At 46.2% G+C, this 26627-nt stretch overlaps 2 protein-coding genes across 7 annotated transcripts; one reads left to right on the top strand and one right to left on the bottom strand.

The window, feature by feature from the left end:
• The first annotated feature begins 2253 nt into the window (after positions 1–2253).
• Positions 2254–21457, top strand: CIZ1 (CDKN1A interacting zinc finger protein 1). Of its 6 annotated transcripts, none has more exons than XM_021551470.3 (17): positions 2255–2509; positions 2812–2945; positions 4833–4948; positions 7409–7575; positions 8530–8665; positions 9554–9614; positions 12432–12511; positions 12864–12943; positions 13883–14065; positions 14390–14520; positions 14935–15019; positions 15594–15707; positions 16040–16219; positions 16825–16894; positions 17984–18105; positions 20748–20955; positions 21040–21457. In XM_021551470.3, the coding sequence occupies exons 1-17, from the start codon at positions 2297–2299 to the stop codon at positions 21312–21314; spliced, it is 2355 nt and encodes a 784-aa protein (XP_021407145.2). In that variant the 5' UTR covers positions 2255–2296; the 3' UTR covers positions 21315–21457. The 6 variants fall into 6 exon arrangements, with proteins under 6 accessions (XP_021407144.2, XP_021407145.2, XP_021407143.2 ...); XM_021551472.2 differs by having other exon boundaries at positions 2256–2509; positions 20748–20944; positions 21040–21199; XM_021551469.3 differs by having other exon boundaries at positions 2254–2509; positions 20811–21457.
• A 373-nt stretch (positions 21458–21830) lies between these two features.
• On the bottom strand, positions 21831–26038 carry BBLN (bublin coiled coil protein). The gene is made up of 2 exons (XM_021551474.3): positions 25879–26038; positions 21831–22912 (listed from the first exon to the last, which is right to left on the bottom strand). Exons 1-2 carry the CDS (start codon positions 25964–25966, stop codon positions 22719–22721), a joined length of 282 nt encoding a protein of 93 aa, XP_021407149.1. The 5' UTR covers positions 25967–26038; the 3' UTR covers positions 21831–22718.
• Between the last annotated feature and the right edge of the window lie 589 nt (positions 26039–26627).

Raw genomic sequence — 26627 nt, 5'->3', positions numbered from 1 at the left:
AAGCATTCATATGCTCTGTCCTCTTATCTGCCAAAGGATTTCATAACCCTGATCTAATCATACAGAGGTGTAGTGCAGGTTGCCTTACAGTCATGATCCAACAACTCCACTGACTACAGTCTCTGCAATGCAGGATGTTCTCTGGTCCTTCTCTTAGCTTGAACTTCTAAATCTTACTCTGTTTCATTCATTCCCATTGCCAATGAGGCACTCCCAAGCCTAGGGGATACATGGGTTGGTTTTGAGTGATAATGCTGTAGTCTGCATTGTGCCTCTTTTTGAAGTTCTGTGTATTCTCCCATTATGTATTTGCCACTGCACACTGAGTAGTGAGATGCTTAATTATTGAAAGGGAGATGTTCTTTGCAGGAAAAAACAACTGTCAGTGGATGGCACCTCAAGGTCTGCGTTCCAATGATCACTGGGCACTGACAGCACCTTTCAGCTGTCAGCCTGACACACTGTTTTGTTGCTTGTAGTGAAGGAAAGGATCCTAACCCAATTTTCTGCAGTTCCCTTATATCTCTGTATGACTTTCAAAGTAAATGGTGTGATTACATTAAACTGGAGTTTTATCTTCTGCATTCAATTAAACCTTCTTTGATAGGTGTGATGTTCATATTTGGACCTAAAGACATGTCTAAAATCAGTCTTTGGGTTGTAGGTTGATGGACCAGCACATCTTTTTTTGCTTCCTATAGCCATAATCCTGTCTTGTGTTGTACAGGCACAGGACTAAATCCAGATTTAGTGTCCAGATTTGTGTTCAAGGCAGTAGACCTATGGACTATTTATAAATTCAAAAATGTTGTTTATTTAATGATTTGTATGTAGGGCCTCAGAGAGAAAAGCCCAGTCTATGAGGGCAGCCTCTAGACTATGTCAGAACATAAAATCTAACAGCGAATAAACTTAGTTACTTGCATATTTAATTAGTATGGCAGTTTGTAGATTTCCAAATGTAACATACAAAGAATACTTACAAGCGTTTTAGTTGTAGAATTACGAACAGAGAACATCAATTTCAGATTTACATTTATCTATACAACCTGAATTCTGCTTTTCTCAGGTATGGCTAATTTATATACTGAGATTGTAGGATTAACCCTCACCCCCACTGCTGCAAAGCAGCCAGGCCATTGGCTGCTCTAACAGCACAATTACAGGAGCAGAGGATGAATTATGCAAAATTATTTTTAAAAGACTCCATGCATGTTTTTTTCTCCGTATGTATGTTCCCTAGGATGACATTTAAGTTTTCATGCTTAACAGGAAATCATTTTCTCTGTGTGCAGACAGCCATAAAGGGCTCTGGACATGAACAGAGCCCATCATTGATTAATACAGATGATCATCTCCAAATTCAAGATTAGAAAATCAGGATGGTATAGAAAGGACCAAAGGAAAAATCAACATAATGCTGCTGCATTTAAAATTACTAATCATAACTGTATATCACCAGTAACTGTCTGTGTTCATCTTATAATGCTTTCAGGTAAAAATCAATTCCAAGGACTTTAGGAATCAAGTAATCTTTACTGGCATGAATAAAAAGACTATAAAGTAAATTATTTCAGGATGGATTCTTTGGAATAGCAAGGATCAGAGATGCCTCTTGATCCTTCTGAGGTTTAGCATACGAAGAAATGATAGTCACAGTATATTTTCATAGAGAGCTTGTGTGTACTGAAAGCGCTTAAGATTAATTTTGCTATGGAAAACAGGCCATGCAGGAAAGGTTTTGCTGCAAACCCATCCCCTGCCAAAAAATCCCAAAACAAACCAACCAACCAAACAAACAAAAAAAAGGGGGGGATGGACCTGCTAGAGAAGTCATCTAAGTCTACAGCATAAAGCAATATTACAAAAGTCCCTGTTGGTTTTCTTCCAGATTCTCATAATAGGCTTGCAAAAATGTGACCACAGTAAATTGCCAGAGGCTGCTTTGGCTTCTTTGGGTTTTTTTCCCATCTTCTCGGTGAGATGGTTACCAAAGATTCCCCTGGACTATTAAAAAAAACACCAAAAAACACCGGAAAAAACCAACCAACCAAAAAAAAACAAAAACAAAAACAAACAAAAAACCTAAAACAAAACCAAAAAACCACACCAAACAAACAAATAAACAAACAAAAAAAAAACCCAAAAAAAACAAAGAGCGGAAAGCCCACGCTGTTGGATGCCATCTGCTGCTCCTGTAGAGCAGACTATTCCCTGCCCAACCCTGGGCAGATGGTGTCCATTCCCTCCCAGCCCTCGAGGGACAGGGGACTTCAATGCCGCCTCTGCGCGGGGAATGAGGGATGGAGGCGCTGCGGGCTGGGGCGACCTGAGAGGAGGCTCCGGGGTGATCCCCAGCCCCGCGGGGGCGGCCGTGTCCTACAGCCCTGCCCAGGGAGCTGCCTCCCGCCGGGGCTGGGCCGGGGAGCGGGGCCGGGCAGGTGCTGGTTGTGCCCGGCGGGAAGATGGAGGCGGCGGGCGGGGAGCGCTGATCGCCGCGGGCTGCGCCGTGAGTGTCGGCGGGGCGAGCGGGCGAAGGGACGGGAAGCGGCTGCGGGTCTCGGCGCGGCCCCGCCGCGGGGAGCGGGACGGGGAGGGTGGGAGCGGGTTTTGGGAGGTGGGGTTTGGAAACCTCTTCCACAGGCTGCCGCTTGCGATGACCCCGGGGGAAAGGAGGAGGCGGCAGGGGGGGTTCGGCTCAGTGAATGAATGGGCGGCAGCGGCGGCGGCTCCTCTGCTCAATGGCTGCTGGGCTGATACGCGCCAGCCCCGCAGCCGGTGCCACCCTCGCCCTCCCGTATTTTGTCTCAGGCTCGCCTCGCTCGGGGCTCCCCAGACATGTTCAACCAGCAGCAGTTCCAGCAGCAGCTGCTGCAGCTCCAGCACCTCCTCCAGCAGCAGCAGCAGCAGCACCATCACCACCCTCCGGCGCAGCAGGGAGGCCGGTAAGCGTCGCTACGCGAGGCCGGGGATCCGGGGCCTGTCCCGGGGGACCGCTCTCCTCCGCCTCCCTGCGCTCCGTCCTTGCTCGCCGCGGCGGGGCCGGTGCGGGGCTGCCCTCCCCTGGTGGGGAAGGCGACAAAGGGAGGCGGGCCGGGGTTGGGGGGCGCGGGCCTCGGTCGGGGCAGCGCCTGGAGGCACCGAGGGGGCCGCGGGTGTGGGAGGGAGGGCGGCGGCCCCTGTGGGGTCTTTGGCCGCGTCCCCTCAGCGCTCCGGGGATCCCTGTCCGCCGTCCGGGGCTGGAGGCCCCGAGAGCCCGTGGGTGACCCGGGCAGGCCGTGTAGGGGCGGTGGGTGGGTGCTCCGAGCCGAGCGTCGCCCCTCAGGGCGGGCAGGGCAGCCGGGGCTCGGGGAAAACGCCTTCTGCAGAAACACAACGCTCAGCACAGCCACCCTCAGCAGACACGAGCACTTTATTGTTTTAGTGTTGAACTTAAGCTGTTTATTTATTTGCTTTCTCTAGCTGGGTCTGCTGGTGTGGGTGCGATGATTGAACTTGTTTCTGCAGTGGCACCAGCGCTAAGGCTGTGGCTGAGCACGGTGGGGCAGGCAGGGGATGGAGAAAATTGTGTTTTGTTTGTGAAAGGAGAAAGAGCATTTGCCAGAAAATAACCACGGTTTTCCTAAAAAATGCAGGATGCGAAACAACTTAAATAGGAGCAGTTGTCCCCGATGAGCCGAGACTTGTGAAACCAACACATATTCTCCAAAATAATGCATTTATTTGCAGTTACTGTTATCTTTAAAGCCATATTCTTTGCAAATTCAAAGCAAAGGGATGTGAATGTAGGAAGAAATTTAATTTGTTATTTAAGGAATTACTGTATTACTTTATCCTTATAAGGCATTTGTCTCTGAGGTAAGCGTGGGAATTTTTCTGTTTTACTAGAAATATGAACCTGCAAATCTTTTTACCATTTTTATATGTTTTATACTATAAAAAAAGCTGCTCTTAACATGCCTGTAAGGGGCTGACTGCTAGATAGCACGGATGCATCTTGCACCTATAAAAGTATGGTTTTTGTGGTATAAATAGCTCAGAGACTGGAACAATCTAGAGCAGCAAATGTGAAGATGAGCTGCTGTGAATTCTGTTAAAGGAGTTGGGTTTTTTTGTCAGGGTGGATATTTCGATCCGTGTTTGTACCTCTCTTCAGCTCTGACAGATTTAGCTGTGTCAGCAGCGTGCATAGAGGTGGGCCTGACCTTGCAATCGCCTGAAGAAGTGCCTGCCAGTTTCCTCAGACTTTTCTCTCGCATCTGCTCCACCCTCCTTAGAACTGGAGAGTTCTTCCCTGCTGCTTCTTCCTCTTCGTGTTTTAAATATGAAGGCCGTGCTTTATTTTTCCATCTGGTTCTTGCAGTTAGGGGGCACCACTGACAGTTCTGACCTGTCTGGCTCCGTGTGGGAGGTGTTGATTTTGGGAGAATGAGCTCTAAGCTACTGCGAAAACTCCCTGTTTTTTAGAACTTTTTTGTTGTCGTGTTAAATGTAGCTGCTGATCTAGATCACTCATTTCTCCTGATGGGTGCTGCATAATTCTGTAGAACCGCAGTCAGCTTCTGGGCTTTTTTTATGCTGCTTAGGAGGCTCTATGTGGGCTTGGTGCTAAGGAGTTGTCTCTGACCTCAAATTCTTTGATAGACAATCTGTCAGCTTTGGAAATTCCAGGAGAGCGGAGGAAAGAGGATACAGTGCCAGTGCATGGTGCCTTTTAATGCATGTATATCAGCCTTTCAGCTGTTTGCCCCTCTGTTTTATGCTTGCTGGGTGCCTGAAATAGAAGGGTACAGTTTTTGTTGGGTTCTCATGATTGATACCTTCTTTTCCAGGGGTTTGCCGCCGCCGCAGCAGCAACAGATGCTGAGCTTACGGGCAACAAATCAGCCATCGCTGCTCAATGCCAATCCTATGCTTCAGCGGGCCTTACTCATGCAGCAGATGCAAGGTACTGTCGTTATGGGAAACGCTTACTTACTGGAGTTATTTAATCATCCTCTTGGACTGAAACCATACCATGGCTATTTCCTGCTGAACCAGTGCAGTTCTTGTCCTTGGCAGTTCTGCTTGTTGTCTTATTTTTTTTTTTTCTCCTCCCATCTTCTCTTTAAATTAGTCTGTAGTCCTCAGAACAGAGGTTCTTCAGTTGTTGAAAATCACATGTGCCCAACTGTTCAAAACTGGGAATAGCACTAGGAGGTATCAGGTTAGATACTAAATACATTCCTTCCCTTTTAGGCTTGATAGAGCAAGTATTTTTTCATCAATATATTTAGGTAAAATACTGAGATTTTGATTATTTGTTTGTCTTTCTTGGTTACAAGGTTAAGGCCATTTATTTAATTATCTGTTACATACACGCTAACCTTGTTTGCAGTAGATTCTTGTCTTTGTCCAAAGTTAGTGCAGCACAAACAAATACAGTATATTAAGGTAGAAGATAGTTCGGGTGTCAATTGTATTGTGAAATTTTGATGCTGTAATTTCTATGGTGGGCGGTATCTCTGTCTTTCTGTTATTGTGTTTCCATAAGTGGATTTTCAGTTTCTTTTTGTGTGTTCAAAGCAAATTTATGAAGCTGCCTTAATAATAGCATTACTAATGTAAAGATAATAGGAATAAAGATATGTTTTTATTTTTTGCTCATATCTTAATCTGACAGTTTTTTTCAACACAGAAAATCAGTACCTGGGATAGTTTTCAAGTACCTAGTCTAGATTAATGCCTGCAATTTCTACCTTGACTGTGAATCATGACCAGATGTGAAGACAAAAGATTTATTCTGCATGTCGTTAACTCTCCTTTTGTTCTCTCTTGCCCATTTAACGAGAGGGCTCTCTAGTGACTCCAGTGGCTCTCCACAGATCTCTCTCTCTCTCAGGTTGAAGGGAAAGTGACAGTGAGAAAGGACAAGCCATGCTCTGAGATGGGTGTACATATATTGTCAGAAAAAATAGTGACTCCAGCCTTCAGTCAGTCATGCTCCTTCTAGATACATTTGCAGTCAGCTGACGTTTTTCCCTGAATCTTTTATTGAGAAGTTGTATTTAAATACTGTGCCAAGGACCTGGGGCTAATTAGATAGAGCAGAATAAGTATATGTTAATGAACACTTTACATGCATTTTGTCTTAGTGTTGCTCCTCTTCACCTCTCCATGGAGTTGTGACTTCTCTCAATCACCTACCTCAGGTAGCCACAGGTAACATGGAATGTGGTTGTCAATGTCCATGTGGCCCTTTTTAGTGATATGAATTTTTTGGCCATTCAGGTTTGGGTTACATGTAAGAATATCTGATGCTGTGCCATTTCTCTCCCTGGGAAGCATCAGCATAAATAATTCATTGGCTGTGTGTAGCTTCAGCAGTGGGAATAGGAAAAGATAAATACTTCAAATTGAAGCAGATGTGTGGTTCTTTAAGGGTATCAGACCTTGAGCAGAAGATGATTTCTTGTGTTATATTTTTTTTTTAGTATAGCTATGCCCTTTTGCAGTAAGGGATTATATATGAGAAGTAATAATAGATTAGATTGCTTTTGCAGACAAACATAGGGAGTACTTCCTATTGTGTTGCAGGCTTTTAAGAGTGTAGCTTGGTTTTTCAGATGTTGGGTGCCTGTTTCCAAACTTTGCTGCCCTGTTTTGACAGCTGCTAAAGGGCTGGAGTATGCAGTAATTCAAGTGAGAGAGAAAAAATGGGAATTTAAGTCCAGGTTCCCTGAATGATGGATGGCTTCTGAGGGTATAGCTGAGGCATCTGGGCCCCTCCATTCCCTCACCCCTGAAATGGGGGTGACAAGAACTGTCTTCAGAAGAAATTTTTGACACTTGGTTAATAGTCTGTGGATGCTGAACTGTTCAGAAAGCAGAGCATTATAATTGGAAATGGCAGAGTCTCAAGTGTCAGAGTTGAGGCTGACATGTTGAGCTTGCATGACAACCAGGTGGCAGAGAGGACTGTGGGATTTTTTTTAAAAAGTTCGGTGGTGTTTTAAATGAAATGCTGTTACTGGCTTGTTTTAAAGAGCTCCAAGCTATGGTGTGGGCAGTCAGCTGCACAAATGTGGGGTGAATTTTCCTTTTTTTACAGAGAGTTTTTGTAAAACGAGACCTTGTTTGTTGCAAACACGAGCACTAATGTGCTCAGATCAAATAATTGCTCTAATGATCTTTGCCTGGAGTGACAATTATAATTAAATAGCTTGATCCATAGTAATGGTTGCAATCACATCAAATCATTCTGTGTGCTGAAGAGGGTAGAGCACAGAACACCTATGCAGTGCCCAATAAAGGACAGGGTCATGTGTAGAGGAGCCCTTCCCCTCTACCTGCTGCTTATTCAGGTGGAAGATTTTTCTCTCTCCTTTGCACAGCACAGGGTGGTGAAATGCTGTGTTTGCATTTATAGGAAACCTGCGTGGATTTAACATGACAGCACCAGCACTGCAGCAGTTCTTCCCTCAGGCTACAAGACATTCCCTCCTGGGACCACCACCTGTTGGGGTCTCCTTAAAGCCAGCTCGGCTGGGCTTCCCCGGCCTCCCATTCCAGCGGCAGAACCGGACCTTTCGCAAGGTGGGATTGTGGTTTCCAGCTGCTGGGGAGCTTTGTGCTCCTTTTGCACTTGCAGTTGTTGAGTGTATAGTAGGCGGAGTACAAAGGAGAAAGGAGAGAGCATTACAAAGAAAATAATGTTTTGTGCCATGCTGCTGACACAGAAATGCAGAAATCGTTCCATCCCAGAGGCTTTTGTGGTGCAAAGATTTCTTGTCACTACTTGCCCAAGAGAGGGAATTCTCCATGATAGAACTGTTTAAACCTAGGATATAAAAGGAGCCTTTAGAAGTATCAGCTTAAAAGTAATTACAACAGAAGAAATCCTGGCTAAGTGCTTTGCTGTTGCAAAGCAGTTTGTTGTTCTCAAACAACTTGCTCCTACTATGGACACTGCCTCTTTGGGCTGTTCTCCCACTTTTTACGATCAGACTGTATTTGTCCTTGTGGATTTTGTAAAATCTACAATTCTTGTTTTGTGAAAACCTTTCTCACTTTCGGTCATTAAGACCTCTTTTGTATCCTGGAAATGGTTCTTGGGTTGACTGCTACTTGCCTCCTCTTAGATTAGTTTTGTCACATTTCATCCCATTCTGTCAAAAAGATGTGGTGGATAAGGTAAATTCACACTGTCCTCCAGAGTCAAAAGAAGGGGGATTATTTTGGAATACCCTTTTCCCTGCCTGTGCAGCTCTTTCCAGAGTTTCCCTAGCATGATCCTACCCTCTGCAAGCAGATGGATTTCCTACAGCTGCTGTTTAAAGCACTGGGGATTTGTCCTGGCTGCCTTAGGGAGTGAAATACCTTGCTCTCTTTGACCATGTAAGCTTTCCTCAGGCAGGGCAGTCCATTGTGAACCGTCTGTTCCTTTCCATTATCACTGGAATTCCTGTTCCTGCCCCACAGTAAAACTCTGGTGCTTTAGGCAGTTTGTGTTAGGACTAAGAGATGGCAGTGACTCTCTGCCCATTGCAGGACTTCCAGAGAGTTCCTGACAGGAAGCGGGAACTAGATCCTGGTTCTTCATCTCACACACAAGGTGATGAGAAAATGGAAATTCCAGAGGGAATGCAAGCAGGGTCAGAGCAGAACAATTCCTCACCATTCACAGGTAAGGAGGAGCCTGTAGTGAAACAACTGCTTGCAAATATTATAAACTTCTCTTGATAGTCCTGCAGCAAAAACTGGAGATGATTTTAGGCTTAATCAGCTGTGTTTCTAATTGTAAATACTTGAACTGCTTGTGATTGCCCTCTATGTGCATTGTGTACCACTTTTATGTGAATATTTTTTATTTTTTATGAGCCTGCTCCATTTCTCTCTCAGAAGTCCCTTTGACACTGAATTCTGTTTAAGATGGGAAGGAAAAAAGAAAACTGGTCTGAAATTAAAGCTTCTGCATTGCCTTACCCATGTTGAAGTCAACATCTCATGCAGCCAAACACATCAAGCAGAACCAGTTAGAATCAGCTAAGAAAAAGATGAGTTGAAAGTCCTGGTGCCCCACTTGTCAACACAGAAACTGCAGGCACTGAATATCTTGATTTAGATACAACACAGATGTGGGAATGTCATTTCTGACTGAAGAGTGCACGATTTAAAACTGCAGACTTTGATGAGGTTGTGACCAGGGTTATGCTGCAGTGAAAACTGTCTTGTTAACTGGTTGCTGTCAGGTAGACGTGCCACCTTGGCTTATATTAAGGTTCCCATGTTCATGGCTCTGTCACTTAGGTATAGGACTGAGACCCACCTAGTAGATATGAACATAGATTTCTTTTTTTTGGGGCAGCACCTCATGCAGTGACATTGCAATAAAGCTCAAATATTTGAGATTATTGTCTAACCTTGTCAGAGCAGCTCATAAATTCAGAATAAGCAAGTATTTAGTATTATTCGCTCTAACAGAGCCTCATTGGCATTTGTTATTTAGATATGGAACACACTCAAGGTGGCATGGTCTGTTTTGCTAAGGAAATCTCCTTCTGTGTTCCTGCAGAGCCAAGAACTCCAGCAGAGTCTGTGTTGAACACTGAGCCTGCAGCAAAAAGACTGAAGAGGTATTTATTGAATGGGGTATTGAGATAGTTACTGAGTTTAGAATTATTGTCTAATTTTATTTTCTAATAATTAGGGCTGTATACTCTATTGGCCTGATGTCTAGCATGTAAGAGGTATTTCAGATGCTTGTGAACAGCTTGCTTTAGAAAATATTGTGATGCTTGCTGAGATACTGGGTGTTGTGGGGTCTCTGCTAGGGGTGATGCAATTACGAGAATGAAAAATGAGAGATGCAGCTTCTCTAGATGTGCAACAAAGCAGGGTTTGCTCCTGTATTCTTCTGCCAGGATCCCTGTAAGAAGCATAGAGGTTCTTTTCTATTCTGGTGTATTTCTCCAAGTTTCTTCCCTAAATGTCAAAAAAGTGAAATGAGCAGAAAGGGAAAAGAAAGCCTTGGAATATATTAGGTTACAGTAGGTGTACAGGAGGGTAATTTATTTTGAGAAATGATAAAGTGAATCAATACTCCCTAGTATCCAAGCCTGTATCCATGAGCATTGAGTTCTGTATCCCTTCTGCAGAGGTTGCCTTGCCGGTTCTTGTGTCTGCTGGGTAAAAATAGGCAAAGGCAATCCTATTATCCCCCAGGGATGCGCGGCAGGCTGCCTTGGCAGGCCCATCCCGGCTCTCCCGGCCTCCCGAGGGTGCGGCGGGGACAGGCAGGGCTGCATTGCCATCTAGTGGGAAGGCACCTCGCGGAGTTTCCGCTGCCATCTGCACCGGGCTGCTCCTCTCCCAGAGCTGTCACCCTTGGCTGGTGTGGAGGGAGAAGAGGAAGGAGTGAATACAGATTTCTGTAGGCACTGACTTGAGAATTCTCTAGCATATGTTAACGAGGATGAGTCAGGACTCCTGGGTCCTCTTACCTTCCCTGTCAGGCATTCACTGCCTGCTTTTGGACAAGTTTCCTCACCTCGCTGTTTCCCATTTGTAGATTACAGATTAGTGAATAGCTTTAGGGGGAATATTCCAGGATTACATTATCAAGGTAATATCCAAACATCAAAGTAAAACATTAAAGAGTGGTAAATACTGTGTGCTCAGGGACCATCGTGAGTTATGGACTCTGATTAGCAAGAAAGTGAATAAATTCAATTAAAGCTAGGTTGAATACATTTGAGTGCATGCTTTGTTAATCTGTTTGCCAAAGCTAATTTAATTTTAATTACATTAATATTTAGCAGGGTATTAATCAAAGTCCTGTTACACGCACTGTAAACAAGAATCAAGTCTGAGGAATGACAGCTCTCACTGCAGCAAGCCAGCTATTAGGAAAATTATTTCCTAAGCTGCAGTTCAGGACTGCCATATTTGATGCATATATTATGGCTGGTATTTACCTAGAATAGATTATTATTTAGCTTTTGTTTTTTTTTTTTCCAAGTGTTTCTAGTATCTTCCAATGAACAGATGAAGGATCTGTGAAAAAAAAAGTTTACTGTTCTCATACTGTCCTTCACAGATGAGAAGGGCATTCCCCCCCATCTATGTCATAAAGTTGTGTTTCATGCTTCATTGTTCCATTTCCCTTTAGCCAGAAATACCAGCCTCCTTCTTCATTTCAGGTTTTTCCCACTTCTGCCTTTGCTCCTATGTACCATCTGTACACCTGGAACAACATCCTCATTCCAGTGCAGAAAGCACTCATCATCTTCAAATCCTCCTTGAACACCCACTTCTAGCATGGCATGACAAGTATCCATAGAATACCATTTCCTCTTTAAATCATGCTCGTGGTGGCTTTTGCTCCCTTAGATTGCTCCTTAGGTTTCCAGTTCAGGCTGCAAACCCTCGCCCTGAGTGCTGGCACCGTATGTGTGTGGCACCGTTAGCATTGAGCCTGCTGGCAGCACCTGACAAATAATGTTAATGCCAGTCACTCCTGTTTAATTCGTGTTTGCAGTGCCCAAACCCTGCTGCATATTTATAGCCGTGCAACCCAGTTCCGTTATCACGTATCAATCTGATAAATTATGCGGTGTGCGTGCGTTCGGATAACGGGATGCGGTACCTGCGCTATCGCCTGTCCTGCTTGTGCAGAAGGTGCTGCTCCCTCTTGGCAGAAGGACACCAGCAGGTGGGAATTTGAGCCACCCTCAGAGCAGACAGTCAAGTAACGGTGGAAAGTTAGTCCTGACAGAAAAATGGGGGATGTAGAAAGAGACTGCAGAGAACACTTTGTGCCCTCTGGAAGTCAGACATTTATTCTCAATAGTCCCCTCAGGAGTGCTTTTCTCCTTAGCAGATCACTAAAAGCAAGGCCTTTTTGATTTGCATCTTGTAGAGTTTCGCTTCCCCCACAAGCAGAGCTGTAGGGACTCTGAAATGAAACACGATTGGTATGAATAGAGCAGGCAGCTGTGGTGAAATCCCTGTAAAGGCACTCCTTCAGTTCTGATAGGTCTCTTCTCTCAGGCACAGAGCAACCAGAAGCACTGTCCAGGTGTTGTAATTTCCCTACAGGTCACCAGTCACAAGAGAGAGCTCTCAGAGCTCTTATTAAGAATATTTCTTGTATGAATTTAATTCCCTTCAGGCTTCTTGCAGGAGAGGGCAGCTAACCAAAAAATTAGTTGTAACCTGCTTGTCCAGATTACTTGGCTGCTCTTTCTGAATCCATTCTAGAACACCCACGCTACATTATTTTTATTTATTTCTGTCAAATTCTTGCCTGAAATACCACTTCCAGTAGCTTATTAATTTAGGAGTTTAGTGGAGAGTGTGGTAGGTTAGACCCTAGCATGTGCATTGGTGTGCCTTTTGAAACTTTTGTCTGTAACATGGCAGTTAAGGTACTTTTCTTGATATCCTTGAAGTGTGACTGGGGAGTCTGCGTTAGAGGATGCCACAGACAGCAAGAAAGCAGAAGTCTCATGCACCCATGCCCAAGCTGATGGTGAGTTGCTGAGCCCTGTGATTTGAATTTTTAGGGCACTCCTTGTTGAAACTGCACCTGTAGGTCCCATGGGTCTACAGAAATGTTCTTTCCCCAGTTGTACAGGATGGAGAAAGAAGGATAAAATCTAGGAACCAAATACAAACTGTATCCCCTAGTATCTGTTACCTGCCAAAGGCAAATGATTAGATGTTTCTGTCTTAATTATTAAGGATAAGGAGAAAGGTTTGTGAACTGGCTTATGGCCAACAGTGCTGTGAGGAAAGCTCCCTGACTTCACTCACCTGCTGCTCTGTTTTTCCTATCATTGCTGTTTTGATTTAAGACTGCTAAAAGGACTCTCCCTTCTTAGGTACAGACAATGCAAGGGAGTACACAACTGAAGATCTCTCCAGAGAGAAGAAATTCTCTGAGGAACCGAAGGCTCCTGAGGTGAGCAGACACCACTCCATGTAGGGGTGGTGCAGAACATACAACCTCCCCCTCCATCCTGGAGAAGCCCGTTGCCACTGGGAACCAGCTGGCACCCACGTCTGGAGCTCTGTCTCCTGCTGTAAGCTGTTGTCCCTGGCAATAAGGCATAATATGTCTGCAATTAGTGCACAGTCTGCTCTGACTTGCTGCTTTTGTAGCTGTGCTGGCCTGTTCCTTACCTACTGCTGCCTATGGATGGGGCATTCATTTAGATTTTTGTATTCAGCTGGAAAGATGGAAAGCTAAATTGAAAGGGTTACTTAAAACTCTATGTAGGGAGGGCCATAGCTAAATGCATCTTTCATATTGCTAAAGAGAAATGTAAAAAGATTCAGGTGGTGTTAAAAGATGCAGCCTGAGAGTCTTTTGTATGAAATACGTGGCCCCCATGCTGGATGTTAAATCAGAACCTTAGGCTGTGTAAAGCTGTGAGCAGAGAAAGATTTAACCTCAGGTGTGAATCAGACTTGACAGTCTTCCATAATTGGAGACATTTATTGATGTAATCAAATGTATCATCCTGCCCATGTCTGAGTTCCTCACTCCCTTCAGGTGTTGTGCTGAGTAGGCTTTAGTTTTGCTGTGGAGAAACATGAGCTGACTGTGTCCCTTAGCAACAATTGTTTGTGGCTCCAGTCCCCAGAGGCTGGATCATACAGTGGCTGCAGAGGCTGCAGAAACAACCATCTGTGCTAATAGGGCTGGTGCTGTGACACAGGGATCGCTGATTTAGCAGCTTTGGGAGGAGTGTTTATGAGAGTCCTGATCAGCCTCCTGTGGGTTCAAGCTTAAGTGCATTTTCCTAAAGGGTAAAGAGCTTAGGTGACATACAGAAAGCAGGTGTAATTCTTATTCTATGGAGGGATTGAACTTAATGTTGACTCCTTCTTTTGACAGGTGTTGAGCTCTGGAGGTTCACTGAAAGTGACTATTCAGCAGAGCAGTGAGAGCAGAGCTATCAGTACAACAGCTCTGAAACCAGGGCACTGGGCCTGCGACATGGGCACAGCTGATCCCAACCCGGAATCAGTCCTTAAATTCTACTGTTACATCTGCAAGACCAATTGCTGCAGTCAGCAGGTAAAAATGCACAGGTCTGACAGGTATCCAGTTGGCCAAGAGATGGGAATTAGATGGCCAATCTCTTGTTAGTAAGGGCTCATGTTTTAGGAACAAGGAACATGAGAAATGATGACAAGTATGCAGATAAAATAAACCTCTCCTGAGAGCTGGCAAGCAACCTGCTAGAGAGAGAATGTGGGTGGATCCACAGGCAGCCATGCTCTTAAGCTTTTATATTTCATTGTTAAACAGCATCAAAAGAAAGGAAAGCATAGCTCATACCTATTATTTTCTGTGTTTTGGATACATTTAAAAGGATTTTTCTCCTAACCTCTCTTTCAGAATTTCCAATCCCACATGGCTGGAATTCAGCACCAGCAGCGACTTGGGGAGATTCAGCACATGAGCAATGTTTGTTTTGTTTCACTATTGCCCATGGTGAAACAGCAGAAAGTACTAGCAGGAAAAGATGGGTAAGTGTTGGTCTGCAGTAGAAAATTCAACCTGAGTGTGGCCCTACATGGGTTCTAAAATTTTTCACTGCATCAGGGTGCCTCTCAGTTTAAGGTAAGGTACAAATCCCCTCTGATTTCAAGGGCCTTAATTTCCTTCAGGCAACTTTCTATGTTGCTGAAGGATACCAGAATTGACTTTGACCTTTGTAGTTTTTAATACAGTAGATTAAGTAGGAGACCTGTTTTATCTGGTGTATTCCTGTCAGCACAAGCTAAAGCAACCTGTAAGTGGGTGAGAAGGAGAGAAGATAAATTCAAGCCTGTAAAGAGAGGAGTTGTGAAGAAAACAATGCCAGGGACAGATTGCTACCTGCAGTATTCTGTGGAGAATGGAAAAGGTGTGACTTACAGCTCTATCTGTTGTCACTTCAGAGAGACCCAGCGGCGGTGGTGTAACACGTGTCAGGTGCATTTCACCGGGGACCTCATCAAACATCGCAGGACCCAGGAGCACAAGGTAACAGCCATAGCTTGGACTTCATTTTGCACTCACCTTTTGTCTGGGGATTAAATGGAAGCATGTAGCATCTCCTGCTCCCCAAGCAGCAAAGGAGAGGTGACTGAAGTGGAGGGGTGCATATTAGTTCTGCCAGTAACTCCCTCCCTAAGGGCAGTGCAGTGCTACCTCCTGCTTCTGGCATTGTTGGAGCTTCCAGTTGTCATGATGTGTCTTTATGGCCTGAGGCACCTCTAATCTGTAATTTTTGAGTGTTCTTAAGAAATATGACTTACCATACTCACCTAATCAATTGAATCGAGGAGTTGGTGGGCAGCCTCTTTAAGGTAAACTTCAGGCAGGCCAGCATATTTATTGACTTTTAGGGAAGTGACAGAACACCTATTTTAACGCACACTTAATTTTGCTCTGCATGTTTTTCTTCTTTTTGGTGGAGAAGAGTTAGCCCTTTCTGCTGAAAAGACTATTTTCTGTGTGGTCTCCCAGGATGTGTGACTGACTTTGGTTCAAGATTCATCTACATTCCTCCAAGCAGTGCCTCTTGTGACTTACAGAATTGTCTCTCTTTCCTTAGCTGGCCAAACGCTCACTTCGTCCTTTCTGCACTGTCTGCAGCCGCCATTTCAAGACCCCTCGCAAGTTTGTGGAGCATATGAAGTCCCCTGAGCACAAACAGAAAGCCAAAGAGGTAATACTGCCTGTGTGGAGAGCTGTGCACATCTGGAGGCACCTACACTGTAGAGCAGAGTAACGTTCTGCTTCTCTGACTACTGCAGGGCTGAAAGGAAGATGTGCACTTCTTCTAGCCGTGTTTTAATTTTCATATTTTGCTGAACTTCAGTTAGTGCTGAAAGAAGCTGAATGAAAAAGGGAGAAGGTGTTGGATGTGTCTAAGAGAGCTTTATGCCCCTCTTGCAGTCCCTTCTGCTCATCACATACAATCTGTCCTGAGTCTGGGCTCTTCCTTGGTTAAATGGCGAGTGCAAAGTTGATCTAATCTTTCTTTTATGTACCTTACAGGTTAGGCTGGGAGAGAAGGAGTTGGGGAGCCCAGAAGATTCAGAGGAGTTGATCACTGTGGATGCTGTTGGCTGTTTTGAAGATGATGATGAGGAAGAGGAGGAGGAGGAGGGAGGAGCTGGTGAGGAGGAAGACCATGATGTAGTGCTGATGGAGAATGAGGATTCTGCTGCCAAGCAGGTATGCTGTGCAACAGAAGAAGGAATGACCTGTCTGAGAATCTGCTGTGGGATTCTCTGACTTAGTTGGTCTTGGCTGGCTGAGCTCAGGCTTTCAAGAGTCTGCTCAGTCTTGCACAGCAGTAGGGTGGGATTCTAGGGTTCTTCCAGAGAAGAGGGTGATGCAGAAGAGAATCAGGCACTGTGTTTGGGATACATGAAGGTGTTTCTACTGGGCTGTACAGCTTCTGCTGTCTTCAGACATTAACCTTGTTGAGGAGCACAAAGCAGTATTCGCATAGTCTCTTTGAACAGCCCAGCAGTGGCTGGGTCTGATAGCAAATGTGTAGAGGCTTATCTTGACAAATACATTCTTAGTAGAGAGCAGTTACCAAGAAGGAGGTACATGGCTATGCTCCTTCAGGCTTGGAGTGCAAGGGGTGATTTTAACCCTTGTAATGAAGTGGTCTGCTGACATTGGGGTTTGCATCTGCCCCTGATCAGAGGCTGTGCAACTCTGTCACTGGTATGTGAATCTTCTGTTTTGCTCCCAAACTTACCAGAAAAATGCAAGAGCCTGACAATTGCCACAGATACAGTAGGCACTAATGTTCTTTTGGTTTCCAGACTGGGCTGAAGGAAGTGTCTTTGGAGGATTACGAAGGAAGTGAGAAGTATTGTCCAGACACAGCCTATGGTAAGCAAGCAGAGTTAAGCACAAACGGCCACAGAGCCTTCTCTAGCCACATGCTCCGTCTGTAGGAGAGGATGGTCTCTACCTACTGTTATAATAACTTCTTGGGCCATGGTGCTCCAGCATCTGCATTGGACTGGTGCAGATCACTGCTGCCTGGAGAAGAACCTCTCCTGAAAGCAGGATGTTTCTTTATTACTGTGTGATAAAACATGAGGATGTGATTGATGTTTGTCAACTGCCTTTTACTTTGAAGAAGGATGATAGCCAGACACGTTTCTAAGGTAGGACATGGAACAAGCAGGGCAGGAGTACTGAAGAAAGTAGGTAGCAAATGAGGGATGCTCTGGAAAGATGGAGTCGGAAAGCATATTGATTGGAATGCTTTCAAACAGAAATGCAGCTTGCAGAGAGATACTGAGCATCACTGACAGTATCAAACTCTGCTAGACCCAAACTGTGCATGTTTCCTCTGCTTCAGAACCCCCACGCTGTACCGAGCAGTTCCTCAGCCATGCTGCTGGCCTGGTGGGCAGTGGTTCCTCCAGATGGCTGTGTCTGGTCCCCACCCTGTAAGCGACTGACTTCAAACCCCTAACGGCCACTCGTGTTTGAGGAGGGCAGCTCTGCAGAGGCTGTTTTGTGCCCAAGGAGAGCTCTGTTTACACGAATCTTCCATATCGCTGTAACCTTCCACTATCGTGTGGCAGATGGAATAATGATTCATGCTGTGAATGTTCTCTGCGTGTTCCTCTTGCGCGCCTGCTGTCTTCTGCTTGGTTTGATCCCATTACATTAGATCACATGTTCTCTGTAGTTTTCCATTGTATTCTTTTCTCCCTTTTTCCCCCCCTTAACGCTCTGTGTAGTTTCTTTGCTCTGGCAGCCAGATTTCTCTCTGAATATCAACCACAGCCATTCCATGGTAAGACGAGATATTCAGCAAGTCATCTTGCAAATCCCTGATTAACAGAAGCAAAGCTTTTCCACCTCTCCTTCTTTATTCCCATCCCCCTTCTCTTTTAACATGCTTTCATTATTTGAGTTCCGTTCAATGTGATCTGTGATTTCCCTTCCCCTCCCGTTTCGCAGGCCTGGATTTTCTGGTCCCCGTCGCAGGTTACCTCTGCAGGCTGTGTCACAAATTCTACCATAGCGACTCCGCTGCCCGGCTCGCACACTGCAAGTCCCTGATGCATTTTGAGAACTTTCAGGTTAGACCCTTTGGCGATTGCATGGCCTGGCATTTGTTACCCCCGTGCGTGTCTCTCCAGTGAATCCACCACATCAGCTGTCTTGTCTCCAGCTCATTTCCATCATCCTTGGTGTCCATTATGCTGTAGCTTTCTCCTGGTGTGCTCTGTCTTTGTCTCCCTTAGCCCTTGTAGATCTAAAACCAGTCAAGTCCTGCTTCCCAGCTACTGCTGCTGTCATCTTTTTGCCTGTTTCTGGCTGGGAATCTTCCTCAGAGTGTCCGCTCTGTTTGCTGAACCTGTGGAGCCTGTCATTTAGTCTAGGCCTCTTCTCTGTTAGATTACAGGTTGGTCAAAGTGGGATTGAGCAGGAGAGAGAGGCTGTTCCATGTAAAGAAAGCTGGTGTATATGCATCTCCAGGTGTGCAAGAACAGCTCCTTTAGCCAAAAGTGTGGGCGTGATTCATCCAGGAAGAGGCCTGGATATCAGATACCTTAGAAACCTGAAAATTTAACATTACAGACTCTTTATGTGATAGAATCTACAAGCTGGTGAGACTCCATTTGTCCCCAGGGTCAGCCTGCAAGAGGAAGTCTGTCTGTCTGTCTCTCTCTGTCTGCAACCCTTTCCTAGAAACTCCTTAGCACAAAGCTCTGCAAACTGGTGCTGTTCCTTTGCTTTTCTGGCTCCACCTAAAGAAGCCGTATTGCCCCTTGCTGCTTTCGTATCTAAAGCTTTTCCTACTGGGCTGGCCTGGAATCTGCCTCCATTGTTCTGTCCTTGTTGACTTGCCAGGGGGTAAGGGGCCTGGATTAGTGCTTGTGGAGGGTACACAGGACTTGCACTGTTTTTGCCCTATCCTATGACAACTGCCTGGGCCCTCCTGTATGGGAGAGCATTATTCCCTGTCCTTGGCAAAGAGGGAGGCTCCCACATCGACTTGGCCCTCTGCCTGCACCCACAATCTAGTCTCAAAAACGGCTGTGCTTCCCTACCCCCTTTTTAAATAATGTTTAAAAAAAACACCAAACACACATACACACACCCCTAACCCCCCAAAACCTCATGTTTTTTTTCTAGTCCTCAGACAGAAGAAACTATTCCCAGTCAGCTATCACTGCCTCCAGGAAGGGGTGGAGTGCTTTAGACTTCTGCCAGCATTCAGAGCAGTGGATTTGGAAGGGGAGGAGACCACAGCTGTTCCTTCATGGTTGCTCATCCTCTCCCACTCCTGCAGCTAGTCATTTCAGGAATGAAGGAATTGGATTTGCTGTTTTTCTGGCTTGTTTTAGATCACCATAGAGTGAAACTGCATCAGCAGTCACTTATGTCACTCTTTTGGCCCACTTAGAGCTGAAATCAGATGCTCTTCAAATGCATGCCAGAATGACCTGGGGAGTTCATGAGTCCAGACTTACATGTCTGTAGGCAGATAACTATTATTCTTGGCTGCCTAGGTGCCTTGGGGTTGTCACAATCTGAGTTAAATCACTGCCAGTTGCTGGGGTATTCTCAGCAAGAGTGTTTCAAAGCAGAGAATTGTGTGCTGTTGAGACAATTTACAGCATCACTCTGGACACCAGTTTGCATGCCTGCACCTGCTTAGGTTTGGGTACAGTATGACTCGACTGATCCAATTCCAATGTGATATGATACTGTTCATACCCCACAATTTGAGGACAGAGGAAGAACATGCCTGCAGTGATAAACTGAATTACAATGTAAAGCTGCCCTGTCAGATATGCTGTAATTTCACATTGCAGACTGGTGAAAGGCATTGTGCTCAACATTGTTTCCTTAAATTGTCAGGTGTACTGCTAGTGCCAGTTCAAGGAACCCTTCAGCAGGCAGCAGAAAGGGAGTTATTATGAAGGGAACTGCTGTGGGAAAGAGTGAACTTCAGTTTGTTCCTTTAGGTCATGATCTGTCTGGGCATTGAAGACTGGGTTCCTGCTATATGTTAGCTAGCTACAGTGAGTTGTTTTCCTGAAATCCAGTCTAGAACATGCACAGTAGCCATTTTAATCTCTTTACAGACCCCTACTGATTCATCATGATAGTGAGTGCAAATGAGTCTTTTTACTGATGATATGCTTACCTTTACTCTGTGGAATACCCCAGTGACTTGTAACAAGATATTATGGATATGATATCATAGCCTCCCTGTCAACAGTTCCACTGACCGTGCAGATTGTATCAAAAGAGTGAAGAACTACCAAGCTTTCATCTTAAGCCTTGCTTTGGCTGATAAACATTAAATCACACCAGTAGCTGAGGACTCTGCAGAGCCTCACATGCCCAGGGTATGTGTCCTGCCAGTAGCTGTCACTTGCATTGTTACATCTACAGAGTCCTGAGTGTGACTGAGATGAACAGTTGCCAGGTCATTATTTCTGTCTCAGGAACCACAGGTCTGCCATGCACTCGCTCAACATTAAGTAATGTGAGAGGGACTTCAGTTTTTAATATAACTTTTCCTCACAGGAGCTGACCCTTCTCTGTTGAGAGCCTCAGCAGCCAGGCCAGGAGCTGCTGAGATCACTTCTGCCCCTGCCACTCACCACTGGTTTTGTACAGGTGTTCCTGGACCAGCTGCTGCTTTGCTGCAGTGACAGGAGCTGAGCTGGGCTTCTCTCTCACACTGCTTTGTTTGTATTTGCAGAGATACAAGGCAGCAAGGCATCGTGCCACAACTGCCTACCCCGAGGCTCCTTTGCATTCCCAGGGCTCCAGCTCCCAATTGCTGGATGATCCAAAACAGCCTCTTGCTACAACAGCACATACCAGCAAGATGAATGATGATCCTGGGATAGATAAGGAGGGCACAGAGCTGTCAGCCCTGCAAGAACAAACTTCAAGGTCTCTGGAGGGTAAGGGTGAGCTGGCCACCTCTAGGCCAGAGGGCAAGAGCCTGGCCAGTGTGACTGATGATGTGTGTGGTATCATGGTTGTAGAAGAAAATCTACAGGAACAGAACAAGTCCACTGCCACTAGTGCCGACTGCCTGTTCTCTGAGGAGAGCCACACCGTAGGGGAGTCACTGGGATGTGAGGAAGAAGCCAACACAGCCAGGCAGAGGGCAGGCACAGGTGACCACCAGGATCCAGGGAGTGGAGGCGGCTTAGGACAGCAGGAGGCAGCAGCAGAGCCTTCCTCCCTCGCCAAAGGTGAGACAGCCGGTCTCACCTCTGCTGGGTGCAGACGCTCTTCCAGGCGCAAACCCAGATAGAGTGGCCTTAAAGGAGAGCCCTTTACATATGATATTTGCTGGAAATGTTTATTTTCTGAGTCTTTTAATAGAGCAAAACCTTCAACTTTACCGCTGTTTTTATTTTAAGAATAAATAAGCCTGGCTTTAGCGTGTCTAATACAGGATAGTGTTGCTTATTACTTGTACAGTTGGGATACAGCAGTTACATGGAAAGACTGAGGCTTGGATTGTTGAACCTGAAAGAAGATGGTAATGGGATTTCCACAGGGCACAAACTGCATGGAGTGATGGATGCAGACTTAAGAATTCTTTGTAGTTCCTCTCACTTCCTTTCCAGGCAGAGGAAGTGTTTATCTCTTGGGAGACTCTGCTGTATTCTGCTTCTCAGAACACTTTTCTTTCTAAGACACACACTGTTGGACAAGCAGTCTTGGACAAGTCCTAAACTAGGCAAAAACATGCACCTTGGTCCTTTGTTAATACTACAAGGCTTAATCAAATCTGTTCTCATAGTGAAAACTCTCAGGAACAAAGTTTGTTTCAAACTGATTTTAATAAAACAGATTTCTTTTAAATAACCTCTTTAACTTTCCAAAAAACTCCTTTAACTCTACATAAGTAGAACAGTAAGACTTGCTTCCAAAGTGCTGGCTCTAGGACATACTGACAAGATCACAAAGTACAGACCAGACCTCTCGTGCCTCCTCAGAATGTAGAGAGCACACACTGCTCTCTGTTGCTGATGCTATGGTGGAGGCTAACCAGGCTGCTCTGCCTCTCCACACCTTGGTCCTTAATGGCAGCTGAAGGAGTGGGGCAGCTCCCAGTTACAATGGTCAGATAAATCACCTTGCCAGCTTGTTTTATCTGCTTGGAATGCAGTGGAAGTGTTCAGTGATCTGGAACCATATGCCAGTATTTCGTACATCACAGTTAATGTGACTAAAGCTGTAGCTTGAAGGCAGCAGCTTTAAGGGCCTCCCTCTCCAGGGCTGTCATCAGAGTTGCACTTTAGGGACAAGCCTGGAGTCAGGACAGCCCCTGCCAAAGGAGTAAGAGCCATAATGCTTCTTGCTTGGATTTAAGGAAAAGAGAGCAGAGATAATTTTTCCATTCTGTGAAGAGGGCCTGCAAACTACCTGCATGGGCTCAGGTTTCCTACAACCAGCTTTAACCAAATGTGAGTGCCAGGCTCATGCTGGGAAGCAGAAAGACCCAGCTCCCCTACACCCACCCTTGTGCTTCTCCATCTGTCTCACAGCTAAAGGAAAACACAACATGGAGATGAATGGCAGGATACAAACAGAGAAAGGAACAATTAACAGACACGAGGCACCTCTGCTATTCAAGTTTTACATTAAATTGGTGGCCAGGAACTGTTTGTTCACTTAGCAACACCAGCTGAGAGTGTGTGGTCAGACCCTAGGCAGGAGGCTGGGATCCCTGCACATCAGCTCCTGTGTTCAGCTGCTTGCTCTGCTGCTGGAACTCCAGCCGGGTCTGGCGGTTGGACTCCAGCAGTTCCTTCAAGCAGATGTGGAGGTGATCATTCTTCTCCTCCAGGTGATCCAAGCAGGAGTTGATCTGGTCCAGCATGGAGTTTATTGCTGCATATTCTAAAAGCAAGGGAAATGAGAGACTGAACAATGTAAGCACAAAGTCACTGCAGTCAGAGCAGGCAGCGAGAGCTCTGGCAAAACATGCCTGCCAGCATTTCGGCTGTGTCTTACTTGCCCCAGGGTGGGTGAACTAAAATACAATTGAATCCTGCATGTACTCTGTTCCCTGATCAAATTAGGCCAATGAGAAGCTGGAACACTGGCAACAAGATCTAAGACAAGGTACCTGGGCAGTCCAAACCCATTGTGGGCACATCTGACAGCCTCAGATCTCACACACAAACAGGCAGCTACAGGCTGAGTGCTGACTGTAACAGTACCAGATAAATCCCAAAGATAAGTTAGCCTTTTTAGCTGCCTTTGGAATCATCTTCCCTGACAATACAGACACTCTGTCAGCATGTTGCAGGCTTTATTTTCTGTGAATTACCTGGATAAGGTTTCCAGGCTGGGATGTGCTTCACTTGGGCCTGGCTGGAGTCAGGCTGCCCCAACAGTGCAGCCATCATGGCTGTGGCACCAGGAGGGGATGAGCCCAAAGGTGCTGGTAGTGGCACCATTATTTCCACAGGAAGTAAGTGTTGGACACTGAGTTCAGCCACAGGATTTTCATACTCTAGTAATACTTTGGGTACTTTATTAAACCTAGAGTCACTGCAGATGATCCTGGCAGTTGGTTCTCTAGGTACAATTTCTTATTCACAGCATTGTTTCAAGTGCAGCAGTTTGCCTCAGTACAATGGCATTTCACAGTGGTGTGTGTTAGCACGGTTACCCAGCTGAAGAGTGCTGTGCTTCTGCAACACTTGCTTTTGGATTGTGCCAAGCAACATTCACACAGTCCCAAAGAATAACAAAAACCCAAACTGAAAAATCAGACAAGATAAACTGCTGAGGTTATTCAGGACCCCTGTGAGGCTGAAGGGGACCCCCCAGATGGAGCCAGTCCCATGTTCCTTTCTGAAAAACACAGCTGGGTGAGTGCAGGGAGGCAGAGGAGGAGCTGTGACCTGTTGGCTGATGTTTCTGAGGATCATGGGCTGCAGGATAGGCAAGGATGCCTGTGTAGGTGGGACAGGCCCACACCTCATGGGCTGAGGCTGGCTCCTCTCTACCCAGCTTCTCTGAGCCCTGTGTGATACTCACAGTCCCTGGAACACTGGGCTCAGCTGAAGCACCTGGAGAGAGGATGAGGATGTGCTCTGGGCACCCTAGGAGGGCCAGGCTGTGCTGAAATCCCCCAGACCAGCTCTAGCTCTCTCAGCTGCCCCTTTGCCAGGGTGTCCTGGTGCCGCAGCACACCAGGTCCCGGCACTGCCATTTCCAGCAGCTTTAAAAAGAACTGTGAATATTTAAATATTGAAGTAATTTGCATTATTAATAGCTAAGAAGTTTCATTAAAAAATAATTATCCTTCTTTTCTAATAACCACTTTGGAGCTGTTCAGAGTGTTGCAGCCTTTAGTTCTTTGGAGAATTGTGTAATGTTGCAGTTGAGCTCATTAATAAAAGTTTGGCCTTGTAGGTTTACATAGAGGTGGCATTACGAGCAAGAGCACTGATGGTGTTCCTGCATTTAAAAAATCAATCCCACAAACACATGCTTTCCAAAAAAGGTGGGCAATATCAGTATTTTTCAAACTATCAGCATTTTTCAAGGTACGTGAGTTACAGCTCTTCAATTTGATGCACCATATTCCAGTGCAGATCCCAAGCAGACATGGTAACTACTTCTGGCAAGGGATATTCATCAACTTGGCAAGAAGCCTCTCATCACAGCAGAAGCTTCATTTTCTCCATGCCTAAAACTCAAATGAAGGTTATATAATTTCTGCAGCTTTGGGAAATGAAAAAAAAAATAATCATTTAAAAATAAGCTGCAAAAATCTTTTATTTCATTGTTTTCTATTAGTTGCAAGCTTGGTGGATTTTTGTGGAAACATAACCATGTTCCTATTGGAAATGCTGAGCAGGAGTATGGCAATTGCATTAACTCCTCTACATTCTTACAAGAATAGTTGGCAAAAATAAGGTTTCCTACTCGAGATCAAGGAAGAGATTCACAGCCTCAGCCCCACTAGACCAGGAAACAGCTGCTGCCCTTTATGACCAGCTACTGCACACAAAGCCCAGTTAGTTAGGATGTAGATCAAATTTAGTGACTTTCTCCATCACATCCAATGTATCTCTTAGCTCTTCAAAAAATATGAAATACAAATCAGTGTGAAGATGCAAATCAGTGAAAGCTCCTGGGGTGTTTCAGGGCAGAAATTATTGTCCTGTCACTGCAGCTAGACCCCAGATGTAACTCCTAAAATCACCTGTGTGGGTCACATCTGGAAACAGAATGTTTTGGGAAACAGCAGAACCCAACTCTGCCCTTTTCAACAGAAGAGTAGCAAAGTGCTTACTCTGAAAGAATTCCAGTTTTAAGAGTGACCTCTACGTCCACATTACTGCTCCGTTGTCGTCTCACCTTCTCCATGGGCTGGTTCTAACCAGACAGGGCAGTATCAGAAACGGTATACCCAGGCACTGCAGAAATTCCTCAAAGTGGAATTTGCCAAGCTGCATTAATGCATAACTACTTCTCCCAGATCTGCCCACGTGATCTGCCCTGTGATTTCGAAACCTGAACATCCTCTTTCCTGATATCCACAGCCCGTAACCAACAAAGGCACAAAATATTTATTTCACAGAAAAAAAAATCCATCCCAGGGCAACACGCAAGAGCTCGGTGCCCCACGGCTGGGTGGGAATCAAACCCTGCAGCCCCTCAGCCCCACTGCCGTGCAGCGGGTGCCTCGCTGGCATTGGGCACCGCTCCCATCAGAACATCTGGGCACACCTGAGCACATCTGGGCACACCTGCGCTCTGCCACCCGCAGCCCAGGGGGAGCACGCCAGGCCATCCTGCGCCACGAGATCCCCTCCGCGATGGCGGCCCCGCTCTCCCGCACGCACCTTCCTCCTCGAAGGTGTCCCCGCCCTCGTCGCCGTCGTCGCCGGTGCCGCCGCCCAACACGTGCGGGTCTCCGTTGGGCCCCGACATCCCGCCGCGCCCGCCCGCGCCTCGGCGCCTCCGGCACGGCGCGCCTGTGCACGCGCGGGGCCTTCAGCCAATGGCAGGGCAGGGCGCCGAGCGCGTCACGCAGGCTGGCGCCGCGGCGGACTTTGTGGTTAGCGCGGAGGGCGCGGGGCGCAGACGCGCGGGCGGGTGCGGCGAGCAGGGCTGGGCAGGGGCGGCCGCGGCGGTCAGCGCCACGTTCCCCGTTCCTCGGGGATTTTTCCCAATCGTGTGCCCAGCGCTAGGCTGTGTCTTTGCCCTCCCCAAGTGTCCTCAGGTCCTCCCGAACTCCCCCGCTTAGGGGCCCCCATCAGCACTAAGCGCTTTTTTCCCAGAACAAGTGATGCTCTGTATGGATCAATCTGCATTCTGTCCGTGCCGGCCGTCCCGTCCCGGCTAGGGCTCTGCTGCTGAACTCCCAGCTCCAGCCCTGTCTCCAGCTCTGCTTCGTCCACTAACCGTCTTGAACCAGCCTCAGGTCACCTTCACACTCCTTCCCTGAAGCAACAAGCACGATTCACTTTGCCCTTCCGTGTCTTTGACATGGTATCAGCCACACCTCAGTCACCTTGATGAGATCTCAGCGCTGCGCGGTGTTTTCATTCCCGGGAGAGAAGATTCTGGGATGAAAATAACCTACAATTAG

The sequence above is a fragment of the Lonchura striata genome, chromosome 22, assembly GCF_046129695.1.
Source record: "Lonchura striata isolate bLonStr1 chromosome 22, bLonStr1.mat, whole genome shotgun sequence".
NCBI lineage: Eukaryota > Metazoa > Chordata > Aves > Passeriformes > Estrildidae > Lonchura > Lonchura striata.
The sequence above is the reverse complement of the archived record's forward strand: the minus strand, read 5'-3'. Positions and strand labels throughout refer to the sequence as shown.